This window comes from Ciconia boyciana, chromosome 6, assembly GCF_034638445.1.
Source record: "Ciconia boyciana chromosome 6, ASM3463844v1, whole genome shotgun sequence".
NCBI lineage: Eukaryota > Metazoa > Chordata > Aves > Ciconiiformes > Ciconiidae > Ciconia > Ciconia boyciana.
In genome coordinates this window covers 37,357,319-37,377,131 of record NC_132939.1, presented here as the reverse complement: position 1 = coordinate 37,377,131, position 19,813 = coordinate 37,357,319, and the positions used below count along the sequence as shown (strand labels likewise).

The window sequence follows — 19,813 nt, the reverse complement described above, 5'->3', positions numbered from 1 at the left end:
CCAGCAGATCACGACTTACAGAAATCTCATTGCTCTACAGTGATGCAACTAATATCTCTCCCTTCTCCGTGCTGAGATAGTGCAGTAAAGAAATGGTCAATGGTGCAATTTTCAGTAAATTAATTGATAACGTTTTCAGTGCAGATTTGCTGTTTACGCTTACAGACAGGTTAATTAAATATTTCCACCTTGAAATATATTTGTGTGTGCATATATACGCTGATATATCACCATACATATTCACATAGCTAAACAGAAGAATTTTTCAAATTGTTTAGAACACCCACTGCTGCACTTTACATAAATATAGTGTCCCTCTGCTGTGAGAGGTTTTACACTTACTTTTCAAAGGCAATAGAAAAACAGGGTGTGGTTGCCAAAAATACATTTGCATTATGACACTGGAGAGTTTTTGTTTTGGGTGAGGTTTTTTTTGATTGAAATATAACATAAAGTAAGATTAGAAATCAATTGACCTGTGAACTCTCCTGAACCTTTTACCTGAGTTGCAAGGCCATTACGTTCTTTTCTTTCATTAGCTTTTTGCTGGAGCAAGGCTGAACAGGAAACAAGGGTGATCCTGTCTCCTCCCTAGAGGCTGTTCATCAGCTGGCTCAGTTTACAGCAATAAAAAAAAAAATTGGAAACATATAATGACTCAGAAACCTTGTATTTTTCTTTATGCATTATCATTATTATAATACTAATATTAATTGCAGAGGACAAGCAGGGAATTGCACTCTTTTTGGAATTTCTTCTGCAAAATTATTTTCACGTATTTTCCCTGCATTTACGTACCTGCCTTTATAACCCAGTTCTAGCTAATGAAGTGATTTTGTTTTGGATCTGCTAAATGAGTTTCCTTTACAGCTTGCATTCTTGATGAACAGAGGATTACTCATAATGATCCTGTATTTCAAATTTAAATTCATTGTTAAAAAAACAGAAGTGGAAACCTTGTTTCTCCTTTCAAAAGCAGTCTGAAACCCTATTCTGCAAAGTGCTCAGTGCCTTGACAGAGATGCTTAGCGCCAGAGAGACTGCAAGAGAAAATAGGGATACTCGGCACCTCAAAGAAGGCGCTTCACACTATACAGGATTGGACACTTAATTCCTGACTAAAACAAACTCCATCAAAAGGTCATCAGTCCCGGAGACTAAAACAGTTTTGATGAAGTCCAGTCTCCCACTCTGTTGACAAGCGTCTCAATTATTTTCAACAACTCTTGGTGTCTACATCGGAAGAATGCAGAGCAATCATCAGGCTGAGGTAACCACAGGTCCCTCGGTGAGAATCTGCAGAACATGCACATTGAGCAGCACTTTAAGACAGCTATTTTTTTTCCACCTGAGGTAGGAATAACTAATGATGTAACCAAGTTATCAGCTACACGTTTTGACATACCGGCAGTGCATGAACTAATGCCTTGTAACTGCAATGCAAGAAGAAATAGCCCCTCAGGATAAATTCTTCGGAAGTCTATGCGAGCAAAGCGATGAAATGTCTGGATGGAAAAATCTAGAACTTTTAAATAGGACTGGATGGGACTTAACCCTGATGGATTTTTCTGTGTGCTATACGACTTGAATGAGGTAAAGCTCGTCTGGCACTGATTGGTTCTATCAGTCTGATGATTTGCCCTAACATGTAGGTTAATTTAAGATACAAGCTGTAGAGAAGAAAACACCATACTCTCCTTCTTTGCACTCCCTTGCTCTTGATGACCAATAGCACATACCTCTGTGCACACTATATGCACACCTAGGACATCCCAGACTTCAACCTCCTCATCTTTGGAGCAGGTGATTTTTCAATAGCTGCTTTCCTCCACAGTTCCCTTGCCCAAAGCTGTGCCTCTCTCTTTTCAGAAAGCTGCCAGGTAGAGGCTCAGCAGTAAATAGGCCTTTCAGAAATCCAGCTGGCATCCTTTCCTACCTGTCTCTCCAACTGCCTCCCCAGTACGTCTCTCCAGCTGCCACCAACTGCACAGATTTTGGGGTAACTGCTACCCAAAACTCCCATTTTTCCGAGTACCTCTGCATTCACTGGAATGCCCCTGAATCCCTGGACGATTGCTGACAAGGGATTCCAAATGCCATACGTTACTTTTGTATTTACAGCTTAGCTCATGTTGCTGTGATGGGAAGAGGGACATCTTCTTGTGGTTTCTTGAAAGCAACGTACTAACATTAAAGAGAGGCAGTGCACCTTCCTGAAGAATCTGCTGAGCTCTTCTAAGCTTGCAGAACATACAACAGCTAGGTGTCCTCTAAAAAGAGCTATGGGGCTCCCTTTCTGAAATGAAATTAATTACTTCTAGCACGTAGTTTCAAAAAAAACCCCACCAAACACCAACCCACCCCTGCAAAAGTAAAGCATAATGAACAAGAAAATAACAAATGAAATTAAGACACAAAAAAAGGAATTATAGAATGGTTGAGGTTGGAAGGGACATGCGGAGGTCATCTGGTCCCACCGCCCTGCTCAAGCAGGGCCACCTAGACCTGGTTGCCCAGAACCATGTCCGGATGACTTTTGAATGTCTCCAAGGATGGAGACTCCACAACTGCCCTGGGCAACCCGTGCCAGTGCTCAGCCACCCTCACAAAGTGTTTCCTGATGTTAAGACGGCACCTCCTGTATTTCAGTTTGTGCCCTTTGCCTCTTGTCCTGTCACTGGGCACCACTGAGAAGAGTCTAGCTCTGTCATTTTTGCACCCTCCCTTCAGGTATTCATATACGTTGATGAGATCCCCTCTGAGCCTTTTCTTCTCCAGGCTAAACGGTCACAGCTCTCTCAGCCTTTCCTTGTATGAGAGGTACTCCAGTCCCTTAGTCATCTTCATGGCCCTTCACTGGACTCTCTCCAGTATGTCCTGAAAACACAGCTCAAAATGTATTCCAGGAAACATAGCTCAAACTGTGTTAGGTACTGTGGTATTTTCACCATCTCTCACGCTTTCAAAAGAGAATGGGCCCTTGCAATGTTGTCTCCAATGTGGTGTCTAAAGGAAGGTGTGGAAAGTTCAGTAAAGGATCTCTGTTGACTAGATTCAATATTCCACACCAGCAAAAAAATATTTGTAGCATTGCTCTTTACAGATTTTTCTAGTACTTGCGGTTGGGTAGGTGTAAAATTATTTCCAATTTTTTTGCACAGCTATACCATTAATGGTAACTTTTCACAGCTGGGCAATTTCCGTGCATTTTGTCTTTGCTAGCATTCATTTTAAGCTCAGAAGACTCATTGGACACCACAAAAGAGGACATGACTGAAGGACATAAAGACAGACTCGGAAAAAATGAGATGACCATATTAGCTGCTCGATAATTTATTTCTACTATTTTCAGTGCTACGTCCACTGCTTATGGTCTGTGCTGGGAAGATGACAGAGGATTGTGATGGATAGCAGCATCCATGAGAGCTTCCAGAAACTTAACCTAGAAAGACTATTTCCCCTCTAGACCATGGCAAAAGAGACTATTACTCTGATTACAAGAAAATTAAATGAAGTCTCAAAGCTAACTCTCGGGACATGCTTCTAGCTGCAGAAGGTTGCCTGCAATCTATTTACACTTACTTCAGGTCAGGTTTAGTCCTTCTTGAAAGCACAGGAATGAATCCTACACCTGCGGTCATACTTATATAAGAAGCATACTCTTCCCAGCTATATAGCGGCTTTGTAGACCTTTCAACTTTTCAAGGCCCCAGTGCATGCGACCCTACATGTCAGGTCACTGCAGAACAAGAAAAAGGGGAAGAGTTGTGTGGGAGGCACATATCCTCTCACATAATGGCAGAGAGTCCATGTTTCAGATATGTCTCTGTCAGGGCCCTTTTGATTGCTGGATTTACACTTCTAAAGAGCAGCCCAGTGCAGCAGTGTCTCTCCCACTCCATGATTTCCCATGGCCCAGACTATAGCTGACTGACAGATTACAGATCAGGCTGCTTAGGTCTGTCTGGCACAAGGGATCATGAAGCAGAACAGAAATTGTGGGGCCCAAAAGTAAAGCTGCAAGTGCATGACTTGTTTTCTCAAAATACATGGGACAGTGTGAGAGAAGTCAGACAAATGTCTCTTTCTGTGTTTTAAGACTTGGCAGGTCTGCTAGCTGTAGAGCTCAGCAGCCTATATAGCAACTTCTCTATGCCGTCCAAGTTCAGTTGATTATTCACTGCAAGGCGGCCAAAAAAAAGAATGGTGATAGAGGGCAATGAAGTCATATTGCTCCCTCTCCAACAGACTTCGACTTGCTCTCCCATATCCATATTTGGATTTTAATGGGACTCTACAGGTGCTGTGGATTCTGATATACAACTGCAGACAGGCTTTTCTACATTTAAATTTGTTGTGTAAAAAACAAAGGCAACAAAAAGAGGTACTTTCATTTATTGAAATGTAAATAGACAAATATAACAACAACTATAGAAATGGTAAAAATCATAACATACATTTACTTTAGTATTTTATTTGTTCATATGATTTACTTTTCTATATAGGTACAATTTACTATCGTCAGCTTTCCCAGCTATTTCCAAACCAAGGCTTTGCAGGGGAGTTTGGCAGTTCAAGACTTTGTGTTCTATATCAATATTAGGGCCCTTTTTGAGCTAATTGAATTGTTTAAATTACTTTTGCCCATTGCTATCACAGTCATTATACAGCTAATAATACTTCCAGTTTATTTCAGAATTTCTGGCTTTCATAATAACAATAGTAAGTTTGTTCTGCATAGATTTTGCCCCACCTAACAGGTCAGAGCATGACCTAATCTGGTATTTCTGAGAGGACTGGAGGTTGGAGGATAAAGGAATTCACATGGACTGCCCACAGTATTTTTCAGTTTCTGCTCAGGGTATTTCTTTCTTGCCAGTGCAATGCACCTGTTTTGATGATCTACCCTTGGAAGTTAATGGAGCCTGTGAACTTCCAGATGGCTGTGGAAAAGAAGGCTGTGTAGTCAGCAGACCTCTAGACTAACAGCCTGATGAGACTTTCTATTGATCTCTTCTCCTGAGACATCAATTCACAATTCCTACATGATCTCTTATCACGTGATTTGTTTCCATCAGTCAGTTGGTTTACACAACACAATTGGTGAATAATACCCAAAATCATATTTAATTTACATTTGTTTATATTAAAAAAAACCCCTATGCTGCTAGAACGCTCGTCAACTGCATGAAAGTAGGAGGAGGGAATTTACTCATTCTGAAATTACTGATTATTTTGAGAAGCAAACCTTTTTGAAGGTAGAAACAACATTTTGATGGATGGAGGTGCAAGGGAAAAATTAATTTGCCACAGGAGAATCTGCAGAAATGCTGGTGGGGGAAAAAGTTCCGTCTGAGCCTCCAACAGCTGCTGGACAGATACTTCTGGGACCCACAAAACAAACTGAAGGGAGAGAAATTAAGAAAAACTGTTTATTTTAGGGGTAGAAGGACAACGTAGAAAGGGAAAAGCAACTGTAGTCTATTGCCCAGTTTCCTCAATTCATGACATGTCAGTCTGGAAAAGATGTTATTAATATTCTTCTCTTTTTTAATGTGGTGATGGAAAGTCAGCATGACATTTCCTCTCAATAGGGCCCAAAATCAGGCACCTGAATCCATCTTTGATCATTCATTATTCTTAATGATTTTAATTCAAGGGCCCCAACCAAGATTCATCATTACACTCAGTGCTGCACAAATCTGTGCGAAGACAAAAGACTTAACAACAACATGTGATCTGATTTTCTTAGTTACTAGGCACTCCCATATCGTATGGATTTAGTGAGAGACACAGGGATTGAGCCTTAATGAAATCAGGTAGGGGATTTTGCAATTATTTTTTTTTCAAACAAAATTGAAAAAATATTTTCCCCACTTTATCTGACCGAGCAGGTGTTAAGGGACAACATTTTATTATGATGACTATAATTCATTTTATAAAGTCTGCAAAACACTTAGAAAATTATAAAGTACGAATGTTAACCATAGCGTCCTCACCGAGTTCCCATTGCCTATCTAAGTTTCCTCCTGCAACTTCAGCGGGGTGTCATCATGCTTACCCTTACTTCCTGTGCTATGTTGTTTTGTATTTTTTGTGCTTTGTTAAGAGAGTGAGAGGTATCATCACAGAAGTATCTGCATTTGACTGGTGAGTGAAATGATTCCTGCAGTGTTGTAAGAGGACATGTTGATGGTTCCTGCAGTTAGGTAAGCTAACAAGATTTAAAATTTCATTGCTTTCTTTTTTTAATGTGTTGTTTGTGGTAGGCTTAAAAATCAGCAGCAAGCACATCACTGGACTAGGGAAATGCCTTTTCTTTGCCCCAGGAAAATACCCATTGTATATACATATCATGATGCAGTCTTTAATTGTATGAACGCATACAATTTTCTCTCTCCTCCAGTGAAAGGATACAGGCTTCATTCACCACAAAGGCGATACATAGAGAGTGCAACTGAGAATGAAGAAAATATCTGGCATTCTCTAACTTCAAAGTCCTTCACTTAGCAACCTATGAAGTGTCCTTTGAGCCTAGCTATTGTTTGTATATGAGGTCATAACACTACATCAGGCAAATCTGAAGTTGTATTTAGTTTTTGAATATGCAAAAGTAGTATAGCTGGCTTATGACAGAACTTTGCTGTTGTCTCTCAGTGGTCTCAGAGAATCCCACTTGGATTATTTCTGTCACAAAAGGTTGTATTTTAAACTTTATACTGCTGTCATAGCCCAAACTCCCTAAATGTTCAGCCTTAGCAGATCCCTAATTTTGGCCACTGCCTTCAGGGATCCAGTATCTGAAATATCTGCTGGCCTAACAGAAACTTAAAAATAAAAGACTGAGCTATCTTGCCACTGCGTGTGGTATGCAACTGAAGTATAAATATTTCACTTGATATTTGTTATCTTATTTGATGACTTAGAAACTTCAAGACAAGTTATCTAAATACTTCCAGTGTTACATTCCTATCTCAAGTTTTGCGTCTCTAATACCTATCACACTGAACACTCTACAGCTTTCCATCCCTCCCTTCATCCAGAGGAACATTTATCTTTACTTCTCACAAAAAATTTTCTCCTCTCAAAATAGCAATATGTCTGTTAAACATATATAATAAAAATAGCCTTTGTAGAAATCTAACGTACTACATGTTGATATAGTGCTGATCCAGACATTCATTAAAAAGAGCTTCCCCATTCACTTCCCATGTAAATATTTGAAAATGGAGCCATCTTATAAATTTGTCAAGAGACTTCTAAAGCCATGCTGCACCGCATGTCCACATGTCTTTATCTTCTTGAGTTTCTGCTCTGACACTGACTTGAATTTGAATCAAATCTGTGAACCTATCACTCGGTGGCTGCACCGAGTGACCTACGTGAAAATAATTTCAAATCTGCTCCCATGGCCAGGTTTAGAACCAACTGCGATGTCAAGGGATGACTTTTCAACAGTGCTCACCACCTTCACTGAGCTCTTTTAAAAACCTGGGCCCTGCGCACAAATGTTCGCCTCACATACCCTACCCACACTCCTGCTGACACATTTGCTGTCTGTCTCAGCTGAAAGCGCTGAAGAGCATTTCAGCTGAGCAACTTGCAAGACAGGTTTGATGCTACATCCTGTGGAAAGGCTTGGATCCCACTTTGCTTTGAACGACTGTTGGTGTTTAAGCAGAGAGTTGTCAGTCTTTAGGCATCTCTGACAATCTTCAAGGGCAATTTAATTAAAATATTTATCTGTTAAACCAAAAAAACCCTGCCAAAATCCAAGCCCACTGTCTCCATACTGAAAGCTCGTGACTATCTTTGTTGGCTCCAGCTCTCAAAGATGACTCTCCATTAGCTTCTTTGGGACTTGGATCAAGTCCTAAGTGTATAAATCATGTCAAAAGACCGCACAACGTATTTTATTTGTATGAGATATGCATGAGGGGTCACATCAGTAAACTCCCCATTACCATTAATGAATCACACATGTGTGACTATATATATATCAGGTCAAACTTAGCCTGTGAACCAATGGACACACCAATTCTGAAATCCCTGCCAATTGCACACATAGTTTCCATAGGTCTGACTTTGTTCCTTCCCATTAGGAAGTGAGTAGAAACTCCTGAAGTGCTAAACAACTTTTAAACTGCTCTGAGGAATGTAAAACAAAGCAATTCTGGTGAAAATAAAAGATCTGACAACACTAAATTCAGTGTAAGTGCTGCCCTGTTGTTTTGTTTTTTTTTTCCCTGCAGCTCATACACCAACCTTAGTCCTTTTCATTTACACTTTTGTAGTATCTGCACAGATACTCTGGTTTGTTGTCTTCTAACGTAGGCTACAAAAAGAAAGTTAATGCTTCAGTATAGGAAAAAGCCCTCAACCAATGATGCATGTAAAGTGCTGTTATGTTGATTGAGCAGCTGGGTTTTTTTGTATATATCCCAGATGTTTCATCAGTATGGCAACACCTTACATTATACTGTCTCTGAAGATCTTGGACCAGTCCCACCTGGTCATATCCTTAGCCTGGAGACCTCAGCCTTAAAGTACCTCTCATTACACAACGAACCTTAATGATTTTATGACCTAACATTTTTTCCTTCATATAATTTAAGCAAGGTGCATAGGCAAACTGCTAACATCTGTTATCAATACACTGTATTTAGGGACTTGGATTTATCAGATCTATAGCTTCTCTAACGGTACACATGGAGGTATTTCTAACAGCTTACAGTTAACAGCAGTCATTTAAGCTACATACATAGAGAAATGTTCACATCTAACTATCATTTGTACAGCTGTGAATTAGTTTCAGAATAGTCTATAGAAAGAACACTAAAAAGGAACAATCTCCTCAACATAAACAAAAAATATTCTATTTCTTTAATTATTTTATTGTCAATTTTATTTCCATCTGCCAGGAAATGACGTTTTGCACAATTTGGGTAAACAAAGGGGATGCTTCTCTATTCTAAACCTTTACAGAGCAAATTAATCTGAATTCATATCCCAAACTGGTCAAGCACAAGGATGTAGGACAGTGGCTCCCACCCAAAGGGTCATGACCACAATTCAGGTCATGGCATTTATGAGGTGGGGTCACAAACCTAGCGGAAATTCCACTGCAGAAATGGGGTTTGCAACCGGAAGTAAGGTCATGAGCCTAGAAGACCAACTGAAAGGGTACTGATGTCATCTATAACAGTGAATTCATACTATTGCTGACCTCCTCTCTCTGATATTCATTCAACAGTTAAAAATCTAGCTGGTTTACAATCAATAAAGAAAGGGATTCTCAAATACAGGAATGATCACTGGCCTTAGTATATTAATATTGAACCTTGTTTTTAGAAACACAACCAAAAGCAAGAGAAAAATTAATAATTGTCTTTAAACCCTTTTGTGTAGTGTTCCTTTCCACCAGAAAGTTTATTCACATATCTATTTATTTCTATAATAAGCCACAGAAACAATTTTCTGGTAATATTTTAAGTGCTTCAGAAAGTTGAGTGGGATCTTTAGATAAAGACTTTCACTCATGCTAACACACTGTCAAAAGAAATTTTAAATATTTCTTGAAGTTTTTAACTGTTAAAAGACAAAGCTTGCCATTTGCTGGAAAATTATGAAAACTATTTCAGTTTATGTAGTACAGGCATTACAGATACTGATTAAAAAAAACCCCTGATGGGCTGGGTAATCTACATGAAAAAACTTATAACTGCAAAATAACATGATAAGAATTAACATCTGGAAAGGTATTATGTTCTATCTTTTTAGACGACATGGATTTTTTTTTTTAAAGCTCGATTTCTGGATGTTGGCTATAAGCCAAAAAACAAACCCTGAATTGTTCCGCATGGTTGGTTTCTGGAGATGTCACCTAAGCATCAATCAGTGTCAGAGGAAATCAAAGGATTTCCATTCCAGAAAAATTGGTTCCAAAAATTGTTCTCAAGGCACGAGCATGGTGAAGACGAGATGACTGTAAGCTACTTTTGTCATTCCCTGATTCCAGGAACTGTCAGAGGCTACAACAGCCTCAATCTGAAGAGTATAAACTGGAGGACTCTCAGAACTGCTGTAAATCTGCTGGCTGATAACAGACTCTTAAGAAGTTCAGCTAGAAATCAATGGAGCACATATGTGCTCTGGATATAGCCTGATGTGCGTAAGCCCAGTCTAGGGGTCCTTACAAACCTTGGTGTTAATTGTTCACCATACAGTGAACATTACAGTGTGCCAACATAGGGCCTACTTTCTTTTGAGGTTGAGTGTGAAACAGATTCTAAAAGTGCAATAAAAAATTTTGTAAGGGCATCTGTGAATGTATACATAGGCACTAAGGAAAACAGTATTTCTGTCCAACCACTGCAAGCACCAATTCCTTCCGAGTTAAATTCAGTAAAGATGGAAATCAACACTTTAAAGGTACTTTTCATGGCATTCAGAAAATGCAGATCATTAATTTCTGTACTGCGCAGAAGTAGGGGCCTAGTCTTAACATGCTAGCATAAAAAGTCAGTGTTCTTAAGTCTACACATTAGATATGCCATAAATCCTTGGTAAGTGTATGCTGGCAAAAGCTGAATTTCAATGGAGCTATGTCATTTGCACCAGCTGAAGACCTTCCCCTCAAATCTTCCTGTGGCCAGTGCATGGGGCAGAGAACACGGATGCTTTGCTGGACTGGGAGGTGGCACTGGAAGAGGCTGCTCAATAGCAGAATTGACGTTTGCAGGGAGAGGAAAGGCATCTGGCTAATGTGACACAAGGTGGTGGCAGCGTAGGGGAGGTGAAAGAAGCCCCATTCCCCCTGGGACAAAAAGAGGGTCAGTCATGCTTCCTTCTGGGAATGCTTCCGGACTGCACAACAGGATACTTCTGCATTAATAAACATAACATGTGCTTATCAGGTATGGCAAAACATATGCCAACTTAATTTTTAATCTTTCTTAGATGTCTGTCCCTATATCTACAGCACCAAGATTCATAAATGATAAAGACAGAAAAGATCTCATTCATCTGCACATATTTATTAACACTAGGATTTTACCTTAGGCTATTGGCTGAAAACCTGTTTGGTATTTTTTATTCAAGACAGATTCATATGACCACTACAGTGTGCTCTGCTCATTGATGTAGTCTTGGGGCATCTACACAATTAACTCTCCCTCACTGCACATCAGTGGCATGTTAAGTTTTTCCTAACAACCTATGTGGATGCATATAATTTCACCACAATATATGAAGCATGTCCAATAAAAGGAACATTGATGGGTACTTTAGTTCTACACTGCATCAAGATTTCATACAGGCTGGACCAAAGAGAAATAGAATTTGATCGTTAAAACAACTATATTCCCCAAGCCTTTCTCAACAGACTATATCCATAGTTAAACCAGAGAAATCAAAATAAATTAAATCTGAAAGCTGATGCACAAGACGGGGAGTGAAGGAAAACAAGATGTTTGCTGTATTAAGTATTTACATATGCTCACTATATCAGCTGCATCACAGTGCAGCTGTTTGTAGGGCTGAAAGCAAGGATGCCCAAGTTTTCCAAAGATTTTGGTAGAAACTTACAGAGATCACCACACCTCCCTGAGACTACATCGTCTATGTAGCCTAGATTCCTCAGTTTGAGGTGACACTGGTACATGCTTGACAAATTGTAACTATTCCATAGGTACATGAAATCTAGTATGTAGGTCTCAAATCGAAATGGCATTTTCTTTTTATTGTTCTCCTTACCCTCAGGGCCAGGAGCATTGACCACTACTGAAAACAGCCCCAGGACCCATTATCCTGCAATTCCACTATCTTGCAATGCCTAAAACCCACCAGTTCCAAAGGTTAGTCTTTTAGGTTTAAAATGGGGTAGATGTGGATGAGGCAGCTCCAGTATCCTGATTCCATGCATGCCAATGTGCTATTTTCTAAAACCAGCAAAACCAAGCTTACTTTACTCTCCTGCACTTTAAAAGAAGCACAAAAATCCTTGGCACTTTGACAAATGACAAATCCTGTTGCAGCAATTCCTAAAAGCCAGGTCAACAAAATCTGACATCTTAACTTAAACTGCTGATGAAGATGAGTGAGCTCAAAGTGAGAAATTAGGTGGGTAACGGCTTTGCAACTCCTTTCTGACAACTCTTTTGTGGGAACATAATTTAAAACATTTCAGCAATTCACTTTTCTGCAAAAGACCACAATAAACACATGGAAATTTAAAGACAGCACATGGAAGCCAGAAATATCCAAAGACAGACACTCCTAGAGGCCAAATTCTGCATATTAAAATGTCCTGGGTCAATAAAGCACAAAAGAGTACAATATAGCAAACAGGTTTTCATTCTCACATCTCTCCATCATTCATCATTACATTACTTTCTACATTATTTGAAAAACTAATGTAACATTAAAGAATTTCCCAACTTTTAAATAGTAACGTAACACCTTTAAGGCATATAAAAAAATAAGGTAGAAATAAGAAGGCTTATTTGCTATGTAATATTGCAAATGTTGATCTTAGTATACACTTCAGTGATTCGTGAACTCCATAATGCATAATAGAATAAACCTAAACCAGTCCATTCACACAACTCTATTGTCAACACATACAACCTTCGCTCCACTTTCAATTACAGACTATCACAGAAAACTGTTAGTCCATGTTATAATCTCCCTTTCACCAACTTTGCATTTAATCTGATTTTACAGTGGTGTAAATTACATCCATATCAGGCTCAGTGTACAATTTTTATTTACCAGCCATAAAAAGTTTTTTCTAGTAATATGCACTACTTCCGAAAAAGGGTACCTACATTATACCCATAAGATCTTCAGTGTCCTCACTGAACATACAATAGCCAATACAGATTAAAAAATGCTGCAACTAGGCTTTGTTTGAAGTTTATATGACATTTACCTAAGTAAGTGAGTCAAATTCTTTATCATCAGCCTCTATCAGAGGACATAGTGTTGTGGAGGACATCGTAGATGCACACAGTCACTTGCACAGGCAGTGCAAAGACATATGCAAATGACATTTTCCTCTATGATTTGTACATGCAATATGAATCTCCTTCATATGCAAGTGACATTGTGCAAAAAATGAGTTTGTGCATTCACATACAGAACACTTGTGCCAGCCTCTGTTATACTGTTACTCTTCCTCACCACTAAAATGGCCTAACGGGACCGAAAGCAGACGGATTTACTCAGCTGGAGGAGAGCCAGCAATGCTAGATCTACACCACAGTCCCCAGTGCAGTGGCATGTCAAAGAAAAAAGAAGAGCTGATCAGACCACTGTTACTTTCTGACACCTCCAGCTACCTGTCGTCTACACCAGAGCTGGTGTAGAAACAGCATCTGTGTCAAGGTGCCATAGCCAGATGTTTTGTGGTCACTCTGCTGTGCCATAGCGACAGCTGAGAATCTAAGTCCTTTAGATAAAGTGCCCTTATATGTTAAGGAGACCTCTCACAATTTGTAGCTGGTGCATCCCTAAATAAAGTTCAATGAGCCATTCCTAAGGGAGGAAAGTTAGGTACAATTTCAAACTAGTGTATGTATTGTTCATACCACAGTCCTGTTGCGGTGGAGGAAAGAGTTGCAGCTAACATAGCTAAAGGGAAGTAATAATTACACAAAAGCTACTTTTCCAGTGTTGTCGTTGTATAAGCTTATCGCTACTCCCTGCATTGATTCATTTGCTACCTGAAGGGTCAAGACCTGTTCATCTTGCCTACGTGAGTAACCACAGTAACTTCAGTGGGTGTAGGTAAATGAACGAGTGGAACTTGGTCTTAAAACACAATATAAAAGCATCTTTAAACAGTTCAGTATCAAAGAGGCAGAGTAGCATGATAAAGGTAAGGGAACTCTTTCTAACAAGCAGAAAAAGTTCTTCTTCTGCTGTCAGAGGTATAGATGGGCTTGATGGACGCAGCTCTTCCAGAGCCTATAGCATGCCTCTATCAGGAGGAACAACATTGACCTAAAATGTCTTGGGATAGTCAGCAAACTATGGATAAAGTAATATATCCAGTCTCGGCCTCTGATACTGTACATGTACAAGTATTTACGATGTCTCAAAAAAATATTGTTGACTCAGTGTGGGGTGGGGGAGAATCAAAGTAATCTTTTTCAAGAATGAGTGTTCAACCTGCAAATTAGTTATGGCAAAAAAAGGAATTCAAGAGGTTCAGAAGTATCATAACAGATTGGAAAAGGGGTTTCTGGCCAAAACTTTGCTTTTAAAAACTCAGGTGCCTTGAAGTTTGGATTATTGTTAGTTAAATACACATATACATGAATTAGCAGCAATAGTAGTGATGCTAGTGAGAATAAAATATCATGTATTAAACAGCATCAGTCTCTGAACCTTCCTAACACCAAAAGAAAATGCATATATCACAGGGCCACTGAGATAAAGTAACGCTCAGCCCTAGAGGGCACAGATTTCGTCTTTATGTAAATCAGTGCCTGTCACTGCATGCATGATTCACTGCTCAGAGTGTACTCTTCTGTGACGAATGAGTCCCGCTTAATTTGGCAGTGATTATGCGGGTTGCTGGCCCTCTAAACCCCTTTGAACTTGTAATTGCTGCTGGTTTAAATAATGAACATTAAGGGGAGGTGGATTCATAAAACTGTGGATAATTACAATTTTTTTCTTTTTTCCTTTGTTTTTTTTTTTAATGGAAATAAAAGGCTTCTGAGGCCGCTGATAACTGTATCGTACTAGCCTGTTACCGAAATAAAACTGCAGTCTTGTTCAGTCTCGAGGAAGGAAAGGGAATGGAAAGGAGAAGAGGAAAAAAGAGAGGGAGAGGGAGATCAGAATGGCTTGGATGCCAGTAGAAAAGGAGGAGCAATGGCATTCATGAATATTCATAGCTAGTCACATCTGTAGCAGGCTTGCTTTCCACCTTTTTTTCTTTGCAGTTCAACATGGACAAGAAGTGCTAACAAAAGAAGGTGATTGTGCAGTTCTATCAGGCTCCAGGTTTAATCTTTACAGAGCATATGGGTGAACTTTTTTTTTTTTTTTTTAAATTTTCAAAGACTCCCATTTTTTAAAAATTGCAAACGCCTTTAACCAAAGGAAGTGTTCGCTCTCCCTCCCCCCACCCGTGCTGCTTTTTAAAAATTATGTTCCTGTAATTATGAATGTGAGGGAATCAGTTGCCAAGGAAGCATGATGTGTAACATGCAGCAAATTTGTTCCTCCTCCCCTTTATGAGCACTTTACTAAATCCTCCAATATTCTTTGATCCAGTAAAATTTTGATTTGCGTGTGTAATGTATTGAAACAACGACGACAACAAAAATTGTTATTGAGGAGGGGACAGAAACCAAAGTCAGCCAAGTCAGGCAGCTACTACCCAGAAACAACAAAGAATGAATGATAAATTTAGCAGCCTCATGTTCAATTTTCAAACAACACAGCAGAGATTTATAGCTTTGCTGCTCCCATGGTAAACGAAGCAGCACACAGAAAGCGTGTCTGGTTTTGATTTTGCTATGTTTTCCCCCTTTTTTTGTTCTTTGCCTATTTGCAGTTTTTTTTTTTTAAACTCTACATTTTCTTTATCCTGGTGTGAGATGAATATCAAAGGCCTAGTGCTGTTGGTAAGCCTCCAGCATACAACGGCAGCTCAATGGGATGTTATTAGAACCTGCGTCACAACATGGCAGACTGTGATTAATAGCAACTGTATCAACGGTAGCAACTTCTCAACAACGCCCTCCAGCAGCTCTAAAGGGGCCATGTGAAGAAGAAGGGAGAAAAAAAAAGGAAAAAAAAAATGTCTGCAAGAACTAGCTACTAAAGGTTCAGCTTCGCACATGATTAGCTTATGTCAAAACTGTGTGACTGCTTTCAACCAGAACACAGTGGGGATATTTATTTAAAAGCACACTACCAAATGCATGGGCTGATCAGTGTTTTATTTTGCCAGAGCCAATCATGTGAAGAACAGGATCAGAATGATGGAGAATAGGATACTGAAAAGACCTGGACTGGTGTTAGAGGTATACTCAGGGTTCCCTCCAAATGAAGAAGAAAAGATTTTCCCAACATTTCATGAAAATTTCTAAGAAAACTGCAGGGCTGCTAAGTTTTTCCTGTTGCTACATGAAATAAAGCAGGTTTAATTTTAAACCAAGTGTAAACTGATATCCTTGCTCTCTCTCTATTTTTTTTTAATTACAGTTTAGAAACTTAGGTCCACACATTAAGAAATGTGAAGCTTATTCAAATGTCCCGTTCCATATCAGAAAATATTCTAACAAATGTCCCCAAAGACTAAAATAATCCAAAATTAAGCTGTTCCAACTGTAGCTCACGAATATACTGTTTGGTCCATAGCAGGCCCAAAAAGAAAATGTAGAAGCATCAATGACTCTTAAACATTATGGTCTGGGTATAAACTTCCAACTCAGAAAGTCTTTAAACTTCTGCCCACCAGAAGCTTGGAGGACATACTGGGCCTTCTGGGATTGCCCTACACTTGCAACATTTCTTGGCCCCATCACCACCCACCGCTGACGCTTATCTGGCTCAGTGGACCATTGGTCTGGCCAATAGACCTGATTTTATTCAGTCAAAAGCAAGACAAAAACATTTGTTAAAATGCTTTTAAAATATTTAATATTACCTGCTCCTTCTCACAAAACTTTTCTGCTGCTAAGTGGTTTTCATTTCTGTTAATAGCATTTTAAAAATGCTAATCATTTTGCCATCTTCTGTCTCTCAGACAGAAGAGAGGGAACGTTCACCTACAGATGTAAATGATGTTAGTAATCTCAGTCACAAATTAGGGTGTTGGCATAGTATTTACACTGAAAAAAGTATGCAAAACTATTTTAAATGTATATATTAGCTTTGCAGCAGATTTAATCCATATCTCAGTGAGAGAAGCAGCAGAAGAGTAAGACCTGGAAGACTTGTGGTAGGGTTGATTAGGAGAAAAATAATCAGCAGGTGAAAAGAAAAAAACAAAACAAAACAAAAAAAAACCCCAAAATGGAATAGCTCTGCAAATTAGATGAAAAGGTTAGGAGTGAATAGGAAGGCTGGGGAACACTGGTATATTGTACTGTCCTCCCTCAGGAGCTGGAATGACATAGTCCAAGTGCTTTGCTGTTGGCCAGTTGTCTTTATCTAATGCTCCTCTCATCCTTAATTGTCACGTAGTTAGTTCTACTGAGAGAGCAGGGGTTATCCAGTGTATTGAAGTCCAGAGGCAAAGGAGTGGATACACAATGCTGAAAATCAACACTTGCTGAGCTATAAATAAAAAATACTAAATCTTAACTACATTAAAAAATACAAGCAACTTTTTATTTATTTCTCAAAAACATACAACTTGCTCAACAAAGCACTGAAATATGCTGTATTTGTGCCAAAGACTGTAACACTCCCTTCAACCTGTTTATCTTTGAAGACCATAATTAAGGAGGACAAACTGGTTTATAGCCAACACAAGTTGGAAAAGAACTGCACTCACAATTTTTCTCAAACACTAATTTTCTTTATCTAAGAATCTTGCTTGATTAAAATCATGGGGCAATTAGCAGTTGAGTGAAGAGATTACTTTCTGTTGCAAAAAGACAGCCAGCCTTTACAAATTCTACAACTGAATAATTCGAGCTCAGTTCCCAGCTGTGTCCAAGCATGAGGAAACCAAATGCTTCTGCTTGTGGCTTTCTGATCCCAGGGCTGGCTGGGGACTAGTTCAGTACCTAATACTCGCCATTTACTGCTGGCTCCCTTTTGCTAAACCTTTAGCACTCTTGCTAAACCTTTTCCACACATGAATCACCCCAGCACTTTCATGACTGCCCAGCCACTCTCTTTCACTCAGAAATAAGTGGCAGAAGGTGGTAAGATGACCAACCATTTTTAACAACAGCCCCCCCCAGCCTGTCACAGTTGCCTCTGCTAAGAAATGCGTGATGGTGGCCTTGCTATGCTATCCTCAGTGTTCCTTATAATGGAGCAATATCCACACAGAGAAAGCCCCTGACTTCTTAGCCCCTTAAGACACAATTCCACAGACTCAGATAAGTATTTTTCTTTCCCAGCAAAAAGGACTCACTGAAGATGACCTAGGAAAAATCGGCAAAGCGGAACAGAGCATCTACAGAATAACTATCACAATCACGCAGTACCATAGCCATTTTTTATAAAGGTAGGGAGAGTGAGCGGAGGGAGAAATAACAAGTTTATTCCTAATCCTTTTACTGAGATTTAGCCAAATACACCAAGATCTGTGAATAGTGTACATGGCATAGCAAGAAGCAGAGCCATCACTGAAAGCTCACCGCTAAAGATTAAAAAACAGCGTAGGGCACACAGGCCTCCCCAGCAGAACTGCGACAGACCAGCAAGTGTCCTCTGAGTTCCCTAGGTAGGCAGAGGGCCACGAAGCTATGGCAATATGGCTCGGAAAGGCTGATGCCTTTGATAACGGCTTTTCCATCAATCTCTTATCAGCATTTCCAATTGCAGAAGTTTGCATGGCACTTGAGGATACTAGGGTGGATGAATGAAGACTGATGAGAGGGGGGGAAAGGAGATGTGGAATCCCTCAATTCCCGAAATTTTCATCCCCTGCACCTTTTGTTTTGCTGAGCAATAAACAAATAATCAGTACTAACATTTTTAAAACAATTTTGCTATCTCAGGGTCAAATTCTGATAACAAATGCATGGCCTGACTGGCCTGCAGAAACGCATTTGAGGACAGTTTGATCCAATCTGGAATACTGGTGATCTGTAAGTTTGATCTAAACCAAAATTGTTATTTCTGCTAGGAACATGGGAAAAGCTGGCATAAAGAAAAAGCTGTGACATGAAGCATTTGTTTGGATCAAGTACAACTTACTCCTGTCTTCTGTATCCTCGAGTGTGATTTTCAGAAATAATCAAAACAAAAGTGACAAAACCCAAAAACCACAATGAGCAAACAGCAGCTTTTAAGTGCTGTGGGAACAGAGACATTTGTTTAAGTAACCACTGTTTAAAAAATGCATACATAGTAACACCAAAATAAACAGCTTGCAACGTTGTTTATTTTAAGATACACAATAGTAATGTAAAGTGCTGCATGCACTGAATTCAGGGTGTACTAACATTATTTACAGTTCTGAAGAGCAGTAGGAAAACTCAGCTCCATGCCAGAAGACTCCCTGTTCAGAGAGCAAAGGTCAGTACTCACTGCTTTTGCAGCTAGGAGGATTTCAACATGCAGCCGTAGAAAGCGCCCGCTCTCTCTTCTCATGCAGGTAACTTCTGAACTGTATATCAAAATCCTACAAAAGGCACTTCATGCCAATGGCATCTTTAAAATGGATACACAAGCCCATTCCTGGGAAGGACAATTAAGAGGGAGAAAAAGAGATCTTTGCCCTGTCACTTCACTTCTTTAAAAATCTCCCAAACAGGCCTGACTCGCTAGACTATGTTGAGCCAAACAGAAAAAAGTCCCCCAGAAGAGAAGAATGCTAACAAAACTAAGCAGCGGTGTTCTCAAAAGTGACTGACTTACTGAACAGATTTATGGCCCTGTGTGTCCGAATTGCATTTGATTCTCTGCTGACAAAAAATGCCATTGTCTTCAAACCATAATAGAAGTTTGTGCTATTTTTCTTCTTAAAGCCAGCCTAGCTATAGGCAAGAAAACTGGACTTTATTCTGGCCACTCCATCGTCTATTTATTATTGTAATTGCATAGATTTACTATTGTAATTGCAACATTACTGTTATTGTATAATCCTTGTGACTGCCAATAAATGAAC

General features: G+C 39.4%; 1 protein-coding gene across 3 annotated transcripts in view; it reads right to left on the bottom strand.

Annotated features, from left to right (window-relative positions):
* MEIS2 (Meis homeobox 2) overlaps window positions 1–19,813 on the bottom strand; it is a 174,904-nt gene that overhangs the window by 89,359 nt on the left and 65,732 nt on the right. Inside the window, exon 9 of one of the 3 annotated variants that reach the window (XM_072864801.1) lies at window positions 4,469–5,403. The exons of the other annotated variants lie outside the window; for them this stretch is intronic. Coding sequence (XP_072720902.1) covers window positions 5,224–5,403 — 180 coding nt within the window. The 3' untranslated portion in view covers window positions 4,469–5,223. Of the gene's footprint in view, window positions 1–4,468; window positions 5,404–19,813 lie in introns of those variants that run through there. 3 annotated transcript variants of the gene reach the window in all.